Here is a 21,067-nt window from a genome sequence, read left to right as displayed (position 1 = left end):
GAGATGAGTGTGAAATAGAGGTCAAAAGGAAGTGTAGCTCCTAGGAGTGTTTCTCTACAGTCCCTTGAGAAGCTTCTGTTATTTCTTCCAATCACATGTTTCCAGGACAATTCAAATGGTTTTGAAACTTTAGACAGAGAGTCCTCACCTCTTCCCTGTTATATTCCCCCACCTCTTCAATTCCTCAGGGGCTTTCTCCTCTTGGAAATTTGAGCTTAATTTGAAATACAGTGTTTCTGCAGAAACTGGTAGCCTTCTCTTTTTCTGCCTTCCTTGTTTCTGTTCAAAAAGCTAGATTGAAGTTGTCGTCAGAACTGGCCTTTTAAAAAGAAAATTTATGAGGTGATCAGTTCAGCTCAGCTCAGTTCAGTTGCTCAGTTGTGTCCGATTTTTTTGCAACACCACGGACTGCAGCATGCAGGGCTTCCCTGTCCATCACCAACACTCGGAGCTTCATCAAACTCATGTCCAACGAGTCAGTGATGCCATCCAACCATCTCATCCTCTGTCATCCCCTTCTCCTCCTGCCTTCAATCTTTCCCAGCATCAGGGTCTTTTCCAATTGGTCAGTTCTTTGCATCATGTGGCCAAAGTATTAGAGTTTCAGCTTCAGCATCAGTCCTTCCAATGAACACCCAGGACTGATTTCTGTTAGGATGGACTGGTTGGATCTCCTTGCAGTCCAAGGGACTCTCAAGAGTCTTCTCCAACACCACAGTTCAAAAGCATCATCTTTGGTGCTCAGCCTTCTTTATAGTCAAATTCTCACATCCATACGTGACTATTGGAAAAACCATAGCTTTGACTAGAAGGACCTTTGTTAGCAAAGTAATGTCTCTGCTTTTTAATATGCTAGATTGGTCATTGCTTTTTTTCTAAGGAGCAGCGTCTTTTAATTTCATGGCTGCACTCACCATCTGCAGTGATTTTGGAGCCCAAGGAAATAACGTCTGTCACTGTTTCTATTGTTTCCCCATCTATTTGCCATGAAGTGATGGGACCAGATGCCATGATCTTAGTTTTCTGAATGTTGAGTTTTAAACCAACTTTTTCACTTTCCTCTTTCACTTTCATTAAGAGGCTCTTTAGTTCTTTGCTTTCTGCTGTGTCACCTGCATATCTGAAGTTATTGACATTTCTCCTGGCAATCTTGATTCCAACTTGTGCTTCATCCAGTCCAGCATTTCTCATGATGTACTCTGCATATAAGTTAAATAAGCAGGGTGACAATATAAAGCCTTGACATACTCCTTTCCTGATTTGGAACCAGTCTGTTGTTCCATGTCCAACAAGACGGTAGGCCCTGGAGTGTCGGTCAAACAGGAAATGGCAAGAGTGAACATCAACATTTTAGGAATCAGCGAACTAAAATGGACTGGAATGGGTGAATTTAACTCAGATGACCATTTTATCTACTATTGTGGGCAAGAATCCCTTAGAATAAATGGAATAGCCCTCAAAGTCAACAAGAGTCTGAAATGCAGTACTTGGATGCAATCTCAAAAATGACAGAATGATCTCTGTTTGTTTCCAAGGCAAACCATTCAGTATCACAGTAACCCAAGTCTATGCCCCAACTGGTAATGCTGAAGAAGCTGAGTTGAATGGTTCTATGAAGACCTACAAGAACTTCTAGAACTAATACCCAAAAAAAAGATGTCCTTTTCATTATAGGGGACTAGACTGAAAAAGAAGGAAGTAAAAAAATACCTGTAGTAACAGGCAAATTTGGCCTTGGAGTATGGAATGAAGCAGGGCAAAGGCTAATAGAGTTTTGCCAAGAGAATGCACTGGTCATAGCAAACACCCTCTTCTAACAACACAAGAGAAGACTCTACACATGGACATCACCAGATGATCAATACTGAAATCAGATGATTATATTCTTTGTAGCCAAAGATGGAGAAGCTCTATACAGTAGCAAAAACAAGACCAGGAGCTGACTGTGACTCAGATCATGAACTCCTTATTGTGAAATTCAGACTTAAATTGGAGAAAGTAGGGAAAATCACTAGACATTTCAGTTATGACCTAAATCAAATCCCTTATGACTATACAGTGGAAGTGACATAGTTTCAAGGGATTAGATCTGATAGAGTGCCTGAAGAACTATGGATGGAGGTTTGTGACATTGTACAGGAGGCAGAGGTCATGACCATCCCCAAGAAAAAAAAATGCCAAAAGGCAAAATGATTGTCTGAGGAGGCCTTACAAATACCTGTGAGAAGAAAAGTGAAAGGCAAAGGAGAAAAGGAAAGATATACCCAGCTGAATGCAGAGTTCCAAAGAATAGCAAGGAGAGATCAGAAAGCCTTCCTCAATGATCAATGTAAAGAAATAGAGGAAAACAACAGAATGGGAAAGACTAGAGATCTCTTCAAGAAAATTAGAGATACCAAGGGAACATTTCATGCAAAGATGGGCACAATAAAGGACAGAAATGGTATGGACCTAACAGAAGCAGAAATATTAAGAAGAGGTGGCAAGATACACAGAAGAACTTTATAAAAAAGATCTTCACGACCCAGATAACCATGATTTTGTGATCACTCACCTAGAGCCAGACATCCTGGAATGGGAAGTCAAATGATGCCTTAGGAAGCATCACTATGAACAAAACTAGTGGAGGTAATGGAATTCCAGTGGAGCTATTCCAAATCCTAAAAGATGATGCTGTGAAAGTGCTGCACTCAATGTGCCAGTAAATTTGAAACACTCAACAGCGTCCACAGGACTGGAAACGGTCAATTTTCATTCCAATCCCAAAGAGAGGCAATGCCAAAGAATGCTCTAACTACTGCACAATTGCACTCACCTCACACACTAACAAAGTAATGCTCAAAATTCTCCAAGTTAGGCTTCAACAGTATGTGAATCATGAACTTCAAGATGTTCAAGCTGATTTAGAAAAGGCAGAGGAAAAGGCAGAGATCAAATTGCCACCATCAGCTGCATCATCTAAAAAGTGAGAGAGCTCCAGAAAAACATCTGCTTTATTGACTACGCCAAAGCCTTTGACTGTGTGGATCACAACAGACTGTGAAAAATTCTTAAAGAGATGGGCGTACCACACCACAAAGTGATAAAAGAAATATCAAGTGAAGAGTGGATGCCCAGGAACCTTGGCACATTGCAAACTTTTATTTGTTATAACTTGCATATTGTGAGATGGTTAATAGGAAATATGTTTCAATCCAGAATAAACTGGTAATCAGTCCAAGGGCCACGGCAGTTTTTTGAGTGTTCCTCTGTCCATGGTGTTTCTCAGGAAAGAATACTGGAGTGGGTTGCCATTTCCTCCTCCAGGGGATCTTCCCCACCCAGGGTTTGAACCTGCATCTCCTGCATTCGCAGGCAGATTTCTTTACCACTGAGCCACCTGGAAAGCTGTTTTCAATGCCAAAGAAGGACAAAAGTGTAGGAGTGAGGATTTTTTTAGCCAGGAAATGATTTCAATATAAAAATACATTCTATGTGACCTGTCTTTTTTTTTTTAAAGAATGATACTGATAGTAAATAGCAATTTGTTGGTCCATTAGTTTTTAAAGAATCTACCTAGTAAAATTAAAAAGCTGGAAAATCTAAATTGGTTCTCCTTATTTGTTTACTGGGCTGTGAAAATCAAAAGATTTTGTCCAACACCTACTGCTTCTCCAGCTGAGAAGATCCTCTGAAATCTCACCCCAGAGGCACTCTTTATAAGAAACAGAGGTTGCGTTTTCTATTTTTAATCTTTTTCCATCCTTATTTTTAAATTGAGATACAATTAACATATTAGTTTTAGGTGTAGAACATACTGATTTAGTTTTTTTAGTTGTGGTAAAACATACATAACAAATGTACCATTTTAACCATTTGTAGGTGTTCAGTTCAATGGCATAAAATACATTCACATTCTTGTGCAACTATCACCACCATCCATCTCTAGAACCTTCTTTTTTTTTGGCCATGCTGCATGGCATGTGGGATCCTAGCTCCCCAACCAAGGATCGAACCTGTGCCCCTTGCCTTGGAAACACAGAATCTTAATCACTGAATCTCCAGGGAAGTCCCTGTTGCTGCTGCTGTTCAGTCGTTCAGTTGTGTCTGACTCTTTGCGACCCCCATGGACAGCAGCAAGCCAGGCTTCGTGGTCCTTTACCATCTCCCAGAGTTTGCTCAAACGCATGTCCATTCAGTTGCTGATGAACCTTTCTAATCTTCCCAAACAGAAACCCTAACTTCCTATTCCCCTTCCTCTCAGCCCCTAGCAACCCCCATTCTACCTTCAGTCTCTGAATCATGATTCTAGGTACCTCAAATAAGTGCAATCATACACTGCTTTCTCTTTTGTATCAGGCTCATTTCACATTGTGTTAATTTCTGCTGTACAGTGGAGTCAACCAGTCATATATGTTTATTATTTTCCGAGATGGTTTATCATAGGATACTGAATATGGTTCCTCCTACTATATATCTCTTTATTATACTAAATGTCTCTTAGAGGTATTTTTAAACTTTTGGACAACTCTTTGAAGCTCTTTCAACAATAGGATGGTTGACCCAAGGGCAAGTCTTGCCAGCTTTCTCTGTTTACTCATCTGTACAACTGTTCTGAGTTCTATTCTATCATTTAAACGCATCCAAGCAGATCTGCCTCTTATAAAGGTGGCCACTGCGACTCAGTTTCTACCACTATTCCGAATATGTAATGTAGGCCCAGCATTGCATGTAAAAACTTCCCAATTTTCATGCATTGGCCAATTCCACTGGGCCAGATGTGACATATTTGCAGGCCCCATCTTACCCATAGGCCACCAGGTAGCATCTCTGCTAGGGCTTAACAAAAACCACATTTTAGTGTGACTTCATTGATTCACTGATGTAATAAATGTTTACCAAGTCTCTACTACAGGCTAGGTTACACGTATAACATATAGTTTTTAAAATACAAGATAGGAGAGACAGTGTTGCAGCATAAACGTTATAACTGAGCAAAATAATGACTTTTACTAAGCACATATGTGCCAGGGAGTTTTAAGAGCTTCATCTATATTAACTCATTGAACCTGACTAAGAACCTATAAAGTAGGCACTCTCATGGTCTTCATTTTAAATATGCAAAAGTCTAGCACAGAGTGGTCAAATCGCTTGTCTGGTCACATGACTGGAAACTGTTAAGTATGGATTTGAACCCAGCTTGATGCCTGATTTCCCAAGGTCTTGACTGGGACAGAGGGTGGCTTGTATGGGATAACCTGTGGATTTATGAAGATCTCTGGAAGAGGTAACTTTTGATTTGCCTTCAAGGGTGATTTCAGCAAACAAGGTGGGGAGGGCAATCCAGGCAGAGGAGATAATTTGAGCCTGGGATCAAACACAAGATTTGTCAGGAAATGAGTCTGAAAGAGGTCGCAAGGTCGCCAATGCCATTTTTCAACTGTTTGTTTTCGGGTGAGGTATCAGCTCATCGACAGCTTATGTCTCAGTATTAACCACAAGGGAGAGGATGGTGTTGAAGCAGAAGGGAATTTACAAACTCCAGAGAGGGAAGCGCGCCCGAAGCTCTGCCGGCCTACCCAAGACCACCTACGGGGACTACAAGTCCCGTCATGCAGCGGGGGCGCGCCGGGAGCCCCGGGCCGGCCCCGCCCCTCCACAGGCCCCGCCCTGACCACGCCCCTCTCGTCCGTAGCCCCCTCCCGCCCGGTCAGCCCCAAAGAGTTGCCCGGTGGCCGCGGCAGACGGAAGCCGAGCGAGAATCTCGGCAGCGACAGGATGGGAGACTCCAAAGTGAAAGTGGCCGTCCGGATCCGGCCCATGAACCGAAGAGGTGAGAGCCCAGATCGCCCGGGGCCGCCGCGGCGGAGGCGGCAGGTGCCTGGCGCGCCCTTGCCTTGGCCGCGGCCGCCGTGTGGGGTCCGGCCGGCCCCGCCCCTGAAATCCGCGCCTGGGCGAGGGGGGCGGCCAGCGCACCCCGAAACCTCGTCCTCCGCGCCCGCCCCGCCTGCGCGGGACGCCCCTCCCCTCGCCGGCACCGCGTCCCGGGGCGCCGCGGGCCCCACGTCCCATCCCGCTGCCCTTCCGCCGGTGCTCCCGCCCCGCTGCCCTTTCGCCCTCCTGTCTCCCTGCCCTTCAGGAGGGCGCCCGCGTCCAGCGCCCCGGGCTCGCTTCCTCCTTCTCCACCCGGCCCCGGGTCCCGTGCCCCGCGCGCCCCCGCTCGCGGCCCTCCAGCTGTCAGAGCGGCCCCGCCCCAGGGGTCCTCGCCCTCCGGCCTGGCCGGGACAGCCGGGGACCCCCAGGCCCCGCGTCGGTGGCCCAGGCGTCCAGACCCCGCACACCCGTGGCTCGCGGCAGAAAGAAGAGCAGGGAGTTGGGCTTACTCCTGAGAAAGCGCTCTGGAGAAAAACTCCTTTCTCTTGGTGTTTAATATCCCTGACGGTCAGAAAGACTTGTAAATACTTTGATTGAACTTGGGGAGAGGAGTTGCCCGCCCGCACCCCACCCCCCGCTTTTTTTTTTTTTGGACTGTTGAGAAGGTTTTGCTTTTGCTTGAAGTCATATTCGTCATCTCTCAACAATAAATAGCTTAGGTGCCAAGATTCTTGTGAAATTGTATCTTTCAAGCATTCTCTCAATTCTGCAGGGAGGGTAGAGAAAGCAGATAAACCGAGTACATTTTAAATCCTCTTTAGAGAGTCAGATGGAGTAGAGAAAACCTGACTCAAGTCAGAAGAGGTGGGCTGGGCCTGGGCTTTATGCTTAACTAGGCTCGTGACGGGACAAATTACTTTAAATGAGATATTGAAAACACCTCCTATACCAGGTAATACTAGTGGGGATCATTAGATGACTTTTCAATTGGTAAGGCTCTCAGTGCAGATCATTCGTGTAAGTAACAGAATCATTAAGTCGTCTTCACAACTTATTTGTTCATAGTTGAGTGTGGTTTAGGTCTGTGTAGAAATTGGTTTGCTTTCTGGTTGTCTTTGCTGTATGTTGATACACACAGATCAACAGGTTGGCGTACTGGCATTTTTTCTTTTTTTCTTTTTTTGAGTTGGTGATTCCTCCTGTTCCTGCTTGGTCGGCTAAAGGCTGTCAGATGACACACAGAAGTTTTCCCTAAGAGCTTAATTACTTTACCTTCTCAAAGAGTGCACGTTTTGGATCTTCAGTCTTGGCCTCACTAACTCGACACTGTGACACAATGAAAGAACTTAGATGAACTGTGAAAGTTTCCCAAAAGCTTTTGGTCTTAAAGCAGTTCAGGCAGCTTTATTTCAGTTAATTTCAAGTATATTACCATCACTGTGATTTAGAAACAAGACAAAACACTAAGCCACAGAAAAGGCAAAGTAGCTGGGATTTGATTCTGAAAGGGTGATTTCAGCACATTTTAAAAATTTCCTGTTCACAGAAAACTTGGGAAATGTCAATGCTAAAAAGAGGCAGCTAACTCTCAGTTAAAATTCTTCATTCTTTCCCTCCCCCTACTTTGAATTTCAGTTTTCTAGGGGAAGTACTATCCTTTTTATTTATACATAGTCATTGATTAGACATTGATAGTAAGTGTCAGTATTAGAGTTTCAAGGGATGCGTCGGATAATACTTACAGTTTTGGAGTACATGTTAGCTGTTCTTTTGAACTCATTTTAAAATTAAGGTGTGTGCATAGATCTTTTACCCTTTAAATAGAAGTGCATTATTTGTGGTAAACTGCCTCTTTAATTTAGTGCCATCTCTTATAGTTCCTGAGTGCACGTGGACTTTTTTTTTTTTTTCAGTGATTGCTATAGAGAATTACAAGTGGTTCTATTTCTATTTTGTCCTAAAGGAGTCATTTACATACATCTTGAGGATCCAGTGGAATACAATGGAGTGGAATTCTAAAGCCAGTGATTTTTAAACTACTGTGTAGAGTTTGCTTAAAAAGGCTAAAACCAAGCCATATCCCTTTCCAGTAATTTTGAAAAAAAATTATTTGACCAATTATTACTTCTGGGAAAATGAATGTATTAAGTAATAGTATATAATTATGATGAATGGTAAACTTTTCGTCATAATTGTTTCTCCCTTGGCAGGTTAGTGCAGGAAGCAATCTCAGAAATGACTTTACCAGTAAGAATGAGATGAGAATGGGTTCCTGGGATGATGTAGTTTTATTCTATAAAGACTTACTTATTTTTCTTTTTTTTTTTAATTTATTTTGTTTTCTTAAGACTTACTTATTTTTGTATTATATTTTTCTCTTTTATATTTCTTCTATTTTTAAAAAATATTTTTAATTGGAAGATAATTGCTTTACAGTATTGTGTTGGTTTCTGCCATGTATCATTCTGAATGATACTTGGAATCCCATTAGCTACCTGTTGAGGAAAATCTTAAATTGGCAAGAAGTTGCTAGTGTACCAGTAAGTTCTTCCTGTGATTCAGTGTCTGACTGGGCTTAGGTGTTAAGGTGGATGGTTGGTTTCTTTTCATTTGCTCAACTATATGTGGGCTTGGGGAACTTAGTTGAACATTCAGCTTTAGGCCTACTTCAGTAATATCGAGAATTGTAATGGTTAATGAATATGCATTTGTCAGGAATATTTTTCTTGTTATACATTTTAACATTATACAAATATTTTACATTTAAACAAAAAATAAAAAGGAAAAAGTCTCCAACATTCTTTCACCATAACAATTCACACTTATTTTCTTACTTTCATTCCAGTTTGTATTCACATGCCTGTGTAATTCTACATAGTTTTAATACTACGACTTTTTTTCCCCACTTTTCTTCCTCTGAAGTATGAACTTGAACAGCTGAGGTCAAAGGGGTCAAGCTTGTTTTGTCACGAAATCTGGGAGTTCTGCTTGCAGTTCTGTTTGTCCGTCTCTTCATGTCGTCTCTGAGACGTGTACAGCTCACCAAGTGACCTGGCTGTGTTCTGTGAACTGTAAGGAACACCTGTTCATGCATTATTAACCAATATAATTATTAAATGAGCCGAAGTTTTACACGAATAACTGATGGCACTAGTTAGGTCAGCGACATCTCCTGTTCAGTAATTTGATGTTTTATAACTGTAGATGGCTTAAAAAATATTTAATATTCATTGAATGCCTGCCAGGTGTCTACCTTATATTAGGTAGTATGGGATTTAATTGCCTTCCTCAAGGGACTTCTTGTGGCTTAAATATGTGTGATTAACTATCAAAATAAATCTAGGTAAAAAACTGTTTAGGAAATATATTTGCTGAGGTGTGATGAAACCAAAAATTACGTTAGAAATTTAGCTAGAAAGAAGAAAAACCAGTGAAATGGGTTATTTTGGGTGTTAGGAAGCATGGTCAATACGTTTATTTTAGCAGGGATTTCTCAAGGGTTTGGTTTGCATTTCAGTTTTGATGCAGTGAAAGTCACAGAGAAGAATCATCATTATGGTGAAAGATACAAAGACTAATGTAATGTCAAGTAGAAGTCAGTGCTTAAGTGAATTACAGTCTAATATCTCAGTGCATAAGATATTTATAGACGTTAAAAATGATGAAAATCAAAACCATTTAACAAGGAAGACTTCCTTATGTTAGAAAAAGCAGACTGTAAAACAGTATGTGTAACTGTATGGTTGGACCTACTATTATGATACTACTATGTAAAAATACCAACAGGAACGGGCAAGGGCTCGAAAGAAATGTGAAAAAATGAGATTGGTTGTTCTTGTTGGGGGAGTTTTATTTCCTGAACACTTTCTTTTGGTGTTGGCTGCTATTAGAGCATTCATATTTTTAAAGTGTGCTTTACAGTGGGGCTTCCTGGGTGGTTAAGTCGTTGGGACTCCACACTTCCTCTGCAGTGGACACAGGTTTGATTCCCGGTCAGGGGACTAAGATCCTGCATGCTGCGTGGCATGGCCAAGACAAACAAAATAAATAAAGTGTACTTAATGTTGTATGCTCATGAGGAAATGACTGTCATATGAAAAGATAGGATTGAAAAGTAAAAACACCTGTAGCAGATTGCTAGTGACTAAATGCCAGGTGTATGAGAGGGAGATGTAGGAATTTAGAGAGATCCTTCAAAGCCTGGTGATGAGGGAAGTCTGTGTGGAGGGAGGGAGCTTATGGTTGGAACGGTTTCCCGTGGGAGACAAGAGGAGTAGGGGGAAATTGGTTCTTTGAGAAGGAAGTGCGGCCTGAGAGCAAAGGCACAAGGGTAGCAGTGAGCCAGGCTGGGTTAGGCACAGAGTTGAGATAAGATAACCCTCCTCCCTGGCAGGAGGGTTCCGTCAGGGGGACTGGAGATGGGTGAGATGAGAAAGGTCAGGCCAAGTTGCAGGGGGCCCAGAAGTCTGGCTTCAGGGTGGCCGGGCCATGTGCGCCGTTCAGCTTTTTATTAATAGAACTTTGTGTGGGTCTCAAGACACATGCATGATTAGAAAGATAGCCAGATCTCAGAGCAGGCTGCAAAGCCTGGGTGAGATAAACTGATTCAGGGCATCGCTGGGCAACGTGGTGAAAAATGAAGCCCCCGGAGGAGGAAGGAGACCAGTCAAAGCCAAGTGAGCAGGTGGGAATCAGAAGACAGGTGAGGGAGGGAGGTTCAAAAGGGAGAGGACATATGTTTATCTATGGCTGATTCATGTTGAGGTTTGACAGAAAGCAACAAAATTCTGTAAAGCAATTATCCTTCAATAAAAATTTTTTTTTTTTAAAGGCAAGCGAAACTGGGACTGTAGGAGTGAGTCCCTGTGGAAGGACTGTTGGAAGACCCCGGTGGTCCGGGGAAGTCAAGGTGCAGTGTGGGGCGGGAGCATCTGTTTGAAACAGGAAGATATTTTTTGACTCCGAACCCATTGGTGGTTCTTAAGCCTTCTCAGAGAGAGAGAACTGGTGTTGGAGTTAGGGATGACTGTGGATGGAAATTTCTGATATATTTCTGAAACAGAAGATTCTTGTTCTATTAGCATCTGCTCGATATGCTAATAGAGGATGAGACACATCTATCACAACATTCTTCTGTTTCTACTGTCAACTCAGTGACTGAAAATGGGATTTATACTCATTGGACCAGAGGTTTTTGGAGAAGAAAGTACAGGTTTATCAAATCAAAATTTGTTTGAATTGGCATTTATGTCCATTCCTCCCCACTGCTCCGTCCCCCCCAGCCCCCTGCCTTGATTCGCACCTCCATAAAACAGTGACCAGTGTCAACTTTTCCATTTCTTAAGTTCTGAAGATGGAAGAAGCCACCAGCAAAACTATTGGTTAAGCAGATGAATTGAGCTGCTTACTGGGTGGAAATGTATGTTATTGATCTCTCTGCTCGCTGATCAGTTTCCCTTTGTGTTCAAAAGAGCACGTTCTTAAAGCTTGGCCGGCAGAAGCAGTGTATTCGTTAGGAAAGTGTGTGAAACTGGCTGATGTAAGGGACTTGAGGTCCACAACTTAACTGGTATTGGGCTTTACCTCTCAGAAGCTGTTGATATCTTTAAAAGCTGCTATTGGCTCAGAAGTTAAAGAATCTGCCTGCAGTGTGGGAGAGCTGGTTCAATCCTAGGGTCAGGAAGATCCCCTGGAGGAGGAAATGGCTACCCACTCCAGTCTTCTTGCATGGAGAATTTCATGGACAGAGGAGCCTGGCGGGCTACAGTCTGTGGGGTCACAAAGAGTCAGACAGGACTGAGTGGCTGATAGACACAAGCATTAGTGAATTAGCCTATTCAATTTAACAAGTGTTGATTGGAGGAAAAAAATCATAGCTACTTTTTGAGAGTTTTCTATTTGTGAGCTACAAAGTTCATTCTTTTTTATACATTATTCTTGAAACAAAAGTTTGAAAGGTGGTTATAGAATTTCTATTGAACACAATCTCAGAGAAGTTAGGTAACTTGCCCAGAATTACAAAAGCAGGATTTTGGAGCCTGAATTTCTCCTGTTTTGCCATTAAAGCTTGTGCTTTTACTGCCGTATCAGACATGATGATCTTTACAGGATGCTGCATTCCTGAGTTTGCGTAATTTTCAAAGATGTGCACAATATGTGAGAAGCATAAGTCATGATCCTTGACCAACAGAACTTACTGTCTGGTTGGTAATAAGAGGTACACAAGGTGAGTCAGTTATAAGGATATAGTCCATGCTATATGCTAAGTTGCTTCAGTCATGTCCAACTCTTCGACTCTATGGACTGTGGCCCGCCAGGCTCCTGTGTATATGGGATTCTTTAGATAAGAATACTGGAGTGGGTTGCTATGCCCTCCTCCAGAGGATATTCCCAACCCAGGGATCCAACCTGAGTCTGTTATGTCTCTTTCACTGGCAGGTGGGTCTACACAGACACACACAAGAATATAGTACACAAGTCAGCAACAGTGCTTTTTTTTTGGCCATGCCAGATGGTGTGTGGAATCTTAGTTCCCTAACCAGGGTTTGAACCTCTGCCCCCTGCACTTGAAGCATGGAGCTCCAGGGAAGTCCCAGCAGTGCCTTATGAATTAAAGAAATGGGGGTGGGACTTGAGAATGATGAGTAATGGGTTGAAAACAATTGACAAGGAGGAAGACAAGGCAAGTGGGGTGCATAGCATGAATTGTTGAGTTTAGCAAAGGTGGAATTAGCCAGATATTTGCAAGAACAGTGGGGAAGTTAGCTGTAAAAGTTCAAGCAGCAGGAAGCAGACAGTATCTTGTAAATAACAGTTAAAGAGCGGTTACCTTGCGCTGACATGTCCAGAGCACTGAACTAGATTATTTTGATCAGTCTTTCCAAAAATTCTAGGAAGAATTTATACAATAACTCATTTTACAGACAAGAAAATGGAAACTTGGATAAAGTTACTACTTGCACCAAATCACATAATTACCAAGTAGAGGAACGGAGGATTGGAACCTGGGCAGTTCAACTCTGGAGCCACAGCCCTTAAATTCTGTGCTTTCTTGGAAAAGCTGGAAGCATGTGGCGAGTGGGGGATGAGAGGAGTGATGGAAGGTGGCTTCACTGAAGTCGAGAGGTTTGTGGGGAGCAGAGCAGAATGAAGTTACTGAAGTGAGGTCCATGCAGATTCAGGGGGGTCTCAGACAGGATAAGGGGTGCAGTGACTGTAGGTTTGTTTTAGGTAAAATTGGTATGAACATATTAGTTCCAGGTGTACAACTTAACTCTTAAAAAGTGATCGCTACAATAAGTCTAGTAACCATGTCACCAAACAGTTTAGCCCCCTTCACCCATTTTGCCAGCCTCCAACCCTCTTCTCCTCTATAACCACTGGTCTGTCCTCTGTGTCTGTTTTTTTTTTCTCTCCAGTTTTATTTCTCTATTTTTTTACTTTACAATATTGTATTGGTTTTGCCATACATTGACATGAATCTGCCATGGGTGTATATGTGTTCCCCATCCTGATTGTTTTGTTTTATATTCTTCATATTTATATTTTTTTATATAAGTGAAATCATACGGTGTTTGATTTGCTTAGTACAGTACATTCCTTGGGGTCCATCTGTGTTGTCACAAATGTCTAGGTTTTTGAAAGGGTCAGTGGCACTGTTACAGAGATGCTCTCGGAAGAGAAATTAAGGTCTGCATCTTTACCTTGCTCACAAGCTGATACATGAGCTTGTTACTCTAGATGGATGCTGGTGAAAGACACAGGACTTTGGGGTCAGATTTCGCCTGCAAATCCCACAGGAGTGATGTGGAGGGATCCAGATGGATGCTGTGCAGGCAGTGGGTTTGGGTTGCATCTGAGAAGCACTGAGCTGGGAACCCCATTGCTCTTAAGTGGTGAGCAGACCTGCTGTTTGTCCAACAGACCAGTTGCTGGCTGGGACCGCATTCCTGAGAGGTGGGCGATGCAAAGTGCCTTTGTGGCCTTGCATTTCAAGGTGGTGTGAGAGCAGCCAAGATTTAGGAAATATAGTGAAAGTTGCCAGTTGTGTCCGACTCTTTGCAACCTCATGGACTATACAGTCCATGGAATTCTCTAAGCCAGAATACTGGAGTGGGTAGCCTTTCCCTTCTCCAGGGGATCTTCTCAACCCAGGGATTGAATCCCAGGTCTCCTGCATTGCAGGTGGACTCTTTACCAACTGAGCCACAGGGGAAGCCCTAGGAAATATAGGATGACTGCAAAGCTTCCAGTTTAGGTGACTAAGTGAATGAGTGCTGGTGTCATCAACTGAGATTAGAAATGTGGGAGAAGCAGGTTTTAAGGTAGAAGTATGGGAAGTTATGAGCTCTCTTGTTAGACATTCAACAGTATTTAGTCAGTGCTTTTCACACGCCACCCACTGCACCTACATCCTCAGATAAGATGTAGTGTACACCTGGAAGAAATGCAGCAGACTTGTTGAGTTTTAGGTTCTGAAATGCAGCCAAGGGGTGGATCGAGAAAGCTGTTGTACAGGAGGCTGAAAATAAGGGACTGGAGATTCGGGTAGACGTGGAAGTTGTTACTATATTTAGAAGATCTTATAGAACACCAAATTAAGGCATGTTCCTGAAGGAGGAGGTCACAGAGGCTGAGAAGACAGGCATAAGGAAAAGCAGGTGAAAGTAATGTGGTGGCCCAGGGTGAAGAATGGCAAAAGAATAATTTGGACTGAATGAATGAATTGCTGTTGGTGGGTTGGTAGTGGGCTGAGAAATCTGTGTGTGTGCTCATATGGAGGCAGTGAGTATACGGGAGTTTTCTTTCAAGAAATGGCATATAGAAAGCCATGGTAAAGAATGGTCTTTTGGAGATGAGGAACAGGCCTCTCCCGTTCCCTGCCAACCCAAGTCTGGGAGTTGTTTGAGCCTTTTTATCAACAGGGAGAAATAGTCATTAGAGTGGAGAATTTTTGAAATATAGAGGGGAGAGGATCATTATACAATGGGAAAGCCCTAGAGTGTTCAATTTACTTGATGAGGTAGAATGTGAGGTTATTAATTGTGAGTGAGAATTGGGTTGGCTGGGTTCTTCAAAGTAGTGATTATTTAGAAGTGTGGTTGAGGGACTTGAACCATAGTTTACATCCATTGATGGTAGTGGGACCATTCCTTCTGAGCTATTTTTGAGATGTAATTCACCTATCAAAAGTGTATAATTCAGTGGCTTTTAGTGTATTTGCAGAGTTGTGCAATGATCACCACTACCGGATTCCAGAACATTTTTTATCATCCCTACGAGAGACGCTCTCCAGTTAGTGGTTACTCTCCATCCACCCGCATTCCCATCCCCTCCCCTCTCCCCACAGCCCCTGATCTACATCTTGTCTCTGGATTTCCCTAATCTGGACATTCATATAAATGGAGTCATATGATCTATGGACTTCTGTATCTGACTCCTTTCCCTTGGCATAAGTCCTTTAGGACTTACCCATGTTGTAGCATGAATCAATACTTCATTCCTTTTTAAGGCTGAATAATATTCTGTGGGGCTTACCTGATGACTCAGATGGTAGAGAATCCGCCTGGAATGTGGGAGACCTGGGTTCAATCCCTGGGTTGGAAAGATCCCCTGGAGGAGGGCGTGGAAACCCACTCCGGGAACCTTGCCTGGGGCATCCCCAGGGACTGAGGAGCTGGTAGACTACAGTCCATGGGTCGCACAGAATCCGACAGGACTGAGTGACTAGGCACAGCACAGCAATATTCTGACATGGATATGCTGCACTTTGATGCCCATTCTCAGTTGATTGGCATCTGGCTTGTCTCCATTTTTTGGCTATTAATGAATCATGAACTTTTGTGTAGTGTAATAATAAGTTATTGTGTATTTTCCTTTCTCTTGAGTATGTATAAATATAGAAGTGGAATTCTTGGATCATGTAGTAACTCTAACTTCTGCAGAACTGCTCAATGGTCTTCCAGAGTTACTGCACCATTTTACACCTGCTCCAGCAATATGTGAGGGTTTCAGTTTCTACACATCTTCCCCATCAGTTTTATTGGCCTTTTTGATTGCCATCCTAATGGGTGTGAAGTGGGGTCTCATTATGATTTTTGATTTGCTTATCCCCGATGTCTAATAATGTTAATTAAGCATCTTTTCATGTGCCTGTTGGCCATTTGTATATATTTTCAGAGATCTCTATTCAAACCCTGTTCTTATTTTTAAAATTGGCTTATCTTTTTTTTAAATTATTGAATTCTTAGAGTTCTTTATATATTCTGGATGCCAGTCCTGTAACAGTTATTTGATTTACAGATATTTTCTTGAGCATGTGGGTTGCCTTTTCATTCTTTCAGTGGTGTCCTTTGAAGCACAAAAGTTTTTCATTTTGATGTGGTCCAATTTATCTGTTTTTTTTTTCTTTTGTTGCTTGCGCTTTTGATTTGATCTCTAAGAAGCCAATGCCTAACTCACAGTCATGTGAATTTAATGTGTATATTTTCTAAGAGTTTTATAGTTTTAGCTCATGCATTTATTTAGGTCTTTGATTTGCTTGGAGTTAGTTTTTAAAATTTATTTTTGTTGACTGCATGGCTTATGGGATGTCAGTTCCCTGACCAGGGATTGAACCTGGACCCTTGGCCGCAGAAGCCCGGAATCCTAGCCACTAGGACACCAGGAAACCCCTGGAATTAACTTTTGAATGAGGGGTGAGGTAGAAATCAATTTCATCTTTCTGCGTGTAGATACACAATTGTCCTAGCACCATTTGTTGAAATGACTATTTTCCCCATTGGATTGTCTTGGCACCCTTGCTGAAAATTAGTTGACCATAAATGCGACAGCGTATCTCTGGATTCTCAGTTCTATTCCATTGATTTATATGTCTGTTCTTAGGTTAGTACCCCACTGTCTGATTAGTATAGCTTTGTAGTAAGTTTGAAATTGGTGACACTGGTCTTTCTGCTTTGTTCTTCTTTTTTCAAGATAAATTTGTTTATTCTGGTTTTGCCTTACAAGTTTTTAAAGACCTACTTTCTAATCCTGTGAAGTTGATGAGTTTTTTGAAAACAGACTCCAGAGTATTTCAGTTGTTTTGGTATTATCATCTCTCTTCCCCTTACCAGGCATCTTGTCTAGTATTTTCCTTCATTCCTCAGTCATTTCTTTAGCCGTATTAGAACTCAGTTGTATTTTATCTTTTGTTTATTGAATAGATTCTCATGTTCAGTGGTAAAAACATAGAAGTAAGTGATTAGGATATTTTATATATCTCTTACTAGGAAGCAAACTACTTCTTTGCTCTCTTTCCTGTGTGGCGTCACATTCTTTTTTTCTCTTTGGGTCGTTGTCTGTGCCTGGTCGTGTGCAGCTCTTTGTGACCCCGTGGACTACAGCTCTCCAGGCCTCCCTGGCATCACGTCCTTTTTTTGTCCTTGGGTCAGTGGGCCTTTCAAAAGGGTCCCAAGCCACTTGTAATTATAGTGAAGAACTATAAGTCTTATTTCATATTCTAGTAAGACTACTACATTCCATTTGGGAAAATAAGCACTTCATATATGAAATATTAGTGATGAATATTATGAGCATACCTAGATATGTAAAAATACTAAGTTTATGACATAGATTATTGAAAATAGAACCATATAAAGCATGCAAAATTTGCAATCTAAGATGTGACTCTTACAGATATCGATAATTTACTATCCTCCTTTTACTTGTGAATTTTACTTGTGAATTTAACAGTAAGTTATAGATAGGTAAAGGGAGGTTTATTTGTATTTCTGAGTAGTAGGTTTGGTCTGAAAATTATTATTAATTTTCTGGAGAATTAGAAAGGCAGATTAATGAATGGACAACTCAGAATTATTTTGTCTACTCTGAGAATGATGCATCTCCCCAGACAGAACATGAGTTATGGAAAGGGAGTCTTCCAGGCCCTGCCCATCTTTGACTATGATGCCATTGGAGACAGAGCCATTGCTGATTTATGCATTGCAGAAAGACTCATTTCAAATTATTGTTCAGTTTTATAAGGTGACTAATTTGCTGGCTGAGTAAACTGAATTATCAGCTGTTGATATTTTATTCATCTTGAGGAACTTGACCTAGAAAAAGATCCTGTTTGGAAAATAATATGGGAGCTTCAGTGTTAGTGGAGTAAATTTCTGTCTGTCTGTCTTTTTCTAAGGACTGTGGATACATCAAAGCATTCGTGGTTCTGAGTACCATAAAATTTGATTAGTCATAACATAAACTTACAGCACTACTTAACTCTAAGATCACTCTCATTTTTTATTGGTTTTCAGACATAGTGCTAATTAAATACCAATCTTATTATTTTATGCTTCCCTGGGAGTAAGCTGTTGTCCATGTGTTACTTATTATACTAATGATGAGTATTTAGTGCTATTTTTTTATTGTGGTGACATAGATATAAAATTGACCATCTTAAACCACTTTTAAGTGTACAGTTCAGTGGCATTAAGTACATTAGCGTTGTTATGGAACTGTCACCACCATCCATCTCTAGAACTTTTTTATCTTGCAGAACTGAAACTCCTTGCCCTTGAAATACTAACTCCCCGCGGGCCCTTCAGCCCCACCCCTGGCAGCTACCCTCACACTTTTTGTCTCTGACTTTGACTGCTCTAAGTGTCTCATACAAGTGGAATCCTGCAAAACTTACCCTTGTGACTGGTCTGTTTTTCTTAGCACTGTGTCTTCAAGGTTTGTAGATGTTTTAGCAGAATTTCATCCTTTTTAAAGATTGAATCATTTTCCATTGGGAAAAAAATAGATATATGCACATTTATATACATATATATACACATACCACATTCTGTTCATCCATTCATCCATTGATGGAAAGTTGGGTTGCTTCCACCTTTTAGCTTTGTGAACATGGGTGTTCATGCGTGTTCATGTTCACTTTCATGCTCTCTTTACACAGGTAGAGCATCACAGCTAGGTCTTTATCTTTTTAACCAAAGTGTTGCTCCAGACTAAGAGGAAGGTGTTTAGCTTTTGGATTTTTGGTAGGTGTTTAAATTTTTTTCTTTTTTTAAATTCAGCTTAAATTTAAGGCCTAAATTTGGCATTGCAATTTAATCATGGCTTTGCTTTCTAAGGGGCTTCCCTGGTGGCTCAGATGGTGAAGTGTCTGCCTGCAATGCAGGAGACTTGGGTTTAATCCCTGGGTTGGGAAGATCCCCTGGAGGAGGAAATGGCAATCCATTAACAGTACTCTTGCCTGGAAAATCCCATGGATGGAGGTGCCTGGTAGGCTACAGTCCATGTGGTCGCAAAGAGTTGGGCATGACTTCACTTTCAGTTTCTTTGCTTTCTAAGAAGTATAGAGCAAGAAGTTTTCCATGGAGAAGGTGTCATATTTAGAATTTGAAGCAGTATAATTTTATTCAAGCATTGATCACATTTAGATGTAAAATGCTCTTCGTATATCTGACCCTTAATTTTTTGTGTATGTTAGTTGCTCAGTCATGTCTGACTGTTTGCGACCGCATGGACTATCGCCCACCAAGCGCCTCTGTCCATGGAGTTCTCCAGGCAAGAATCCTAGAGTGGGTTGCCATTCCCTTCTCCAGGGGATCCCTGACCCAGGGATGGAACCCCTGTCTCCTGCATTGGAGGCAGATTCTTTACCGTCTGAGCAACCAGAGAATCTGACCCTTAAACTCCCTTCACTGCTCTTATTTGTCACTGCTCTTATTTGCTTGGGTGTGTGTCCTGGATGTTCCACCCATATTCTAAACAGTCTTGTGAAAAACCTTCTTCTAACAGCATTGGGGTGGGAATTTTATTTGATAATAAAAACTGAGCAACAAAGAAGTGAAGATAGTTTATAATTTTAAAGGCCACCTCCAGAGGGTTAAATGTAGAGACATTTGTTAGGATTTTCCTCTTTAGGACAAAATGAGTTTATGTTGACTATATTACCTATTTGATAGTTCTTTGAATTATAAAGGATTTTCTGGGAATTGTTCCTTAATCATGCCATTTAATATTTTCAAATTATTAATGTATCTAGTGAAGTCATGAGGGGTAAGATGGAGGAGCTGTGAAGAGTATAGGAGAAAAGCCTACAAATATTGAAGGAAAATGTTTGAGTCCTTTCTCAATTCCAGATCATCTGAAATGAAGGCAAAACTCTGGTGGGGGTGGGGAAAGTATTTGATTTACAGCTTTGCAGGCATGCATTCTAGATGTGCACTTCTGATACAGAACTATACACACAGCGCCTTTGCTCAGACCAGACGTTCTTGCAAGAAACTAATACCTAACTTTGTGGTGGGTGGTGAGATAGCAGATTCTGAGTCAGTACAATTTCCGGAGGCTCGATAATGCACTTGTGTACAACATACACATACGGGGCTGGCCAATATAGCATGGTCAGAGGTCATTAGGGGTGGTGTTAACAAAGTATGATGTGTGCAAACTTTCTTGAGCTATGGGCTAAGGAACGTTTTGTGCACGCTTAGTCGTGTCCAACTCTTTAGCGACCCCATGGACTGTAGCCCACCAGGCTCCTCTGGCCATGGGATTTCCCAGGCAAAAATCCTGCAGTGGGTTGCTAATTTCTTCTCCAGGGAATCTTCCCAACCCAGGGATTGAACCTGTGTCTGCTGCATTGGCAGGTAGATTCTTTACCTTGGAACCTCCTGGGAAGCCTGGGCCTAAGGAAAGGAAGAAGTAAAGATAAGGGCTTGAAAAGTTTATTCATTGTGACTAAGGCTTCCTTGCAGCATTTCTGTGACAGTATAGAGTGGATTTAAACACAAGTATTAGGAATAGACTTTAATATTGGTTGACCACAGTGAAATATAAGCCTTCAGGAGTTAGTCTTCACACCTGGATAAAACATAGCTCTGTTTTCTTTTCAGTTCTCTTTGCCTAAAAATAGTATTGGCTAAAAAAAAAAAAAAAAAAGTATTGGCTAAAAGCCTGACCACTGAATTTTTCATACTTATAGATTATGTCTTTGCAAACAAATGTATTGATAAAATAACTGATATGAGAAAAGTTGAGTTCTGGTAGGACAGGAAAGGAAATTTTTGTTTTGTTTTTCATTTGTCTCAGTTACGTAAATTAAAGCAGTCAAACAAAAAATAAATCCTCTTTGCTGGCAGTGGAAATACTCTAAAGTTGTAATGAGTTTGACATTGACATTTGGCCAAGGTTCTTGGGAAAACACAAAATGACTCCAGTG

At 41.5% G+C, this 21,067-nt stretch overlaps 1 protein-coding gene across 2 annotated transcripts in view; it reads left to right on the top strand.

Moving 5' to 3' along the window:
- The first annotated feature begins 5,659 nt into the window (after nt 1-5,659).
- KIF13B (kinesin family member 13B) overlaps nt 5,660-21,067 on the top strand; it is a 203,025-nt gene continuing 187,617 nt past the window's right edge. For both annotated transcript variants that reach the window (XM_070480651.1, XM_070480650.1), the window contains exon 1: nt 5,660-5,812. In XM_070480651.1, the coding sequence (XP_070336752.1) occupies nt 5,758-5,812 (55 nt within the window). In that variant the 5' untranslated portion in view covers nt 5,660-5,757. The remainder of the gene's footprint in view (nt 5,813-21,067) is intronic.

This window comes from Odocoileus virginianus, chromosome 18, assembly GCF_023699985.2.
Source record: "Odocoileus virginianus isolate 20LAN1187 ecotype Illinois chromosome 18, Ovbor_1.2, whole genome shotgun sequence".
Taxonomy (NCBI): Eukaryota; Metazoa; Chordata; class Mammalia; order Artiodactyla; family Cervidae; genus Odocoileus; species Odocoileus virginianus.
Note: the sequence above shows the minus strand (reverse complement) of the source record. Positions and strands in the feature narration are given on the sequence as shown.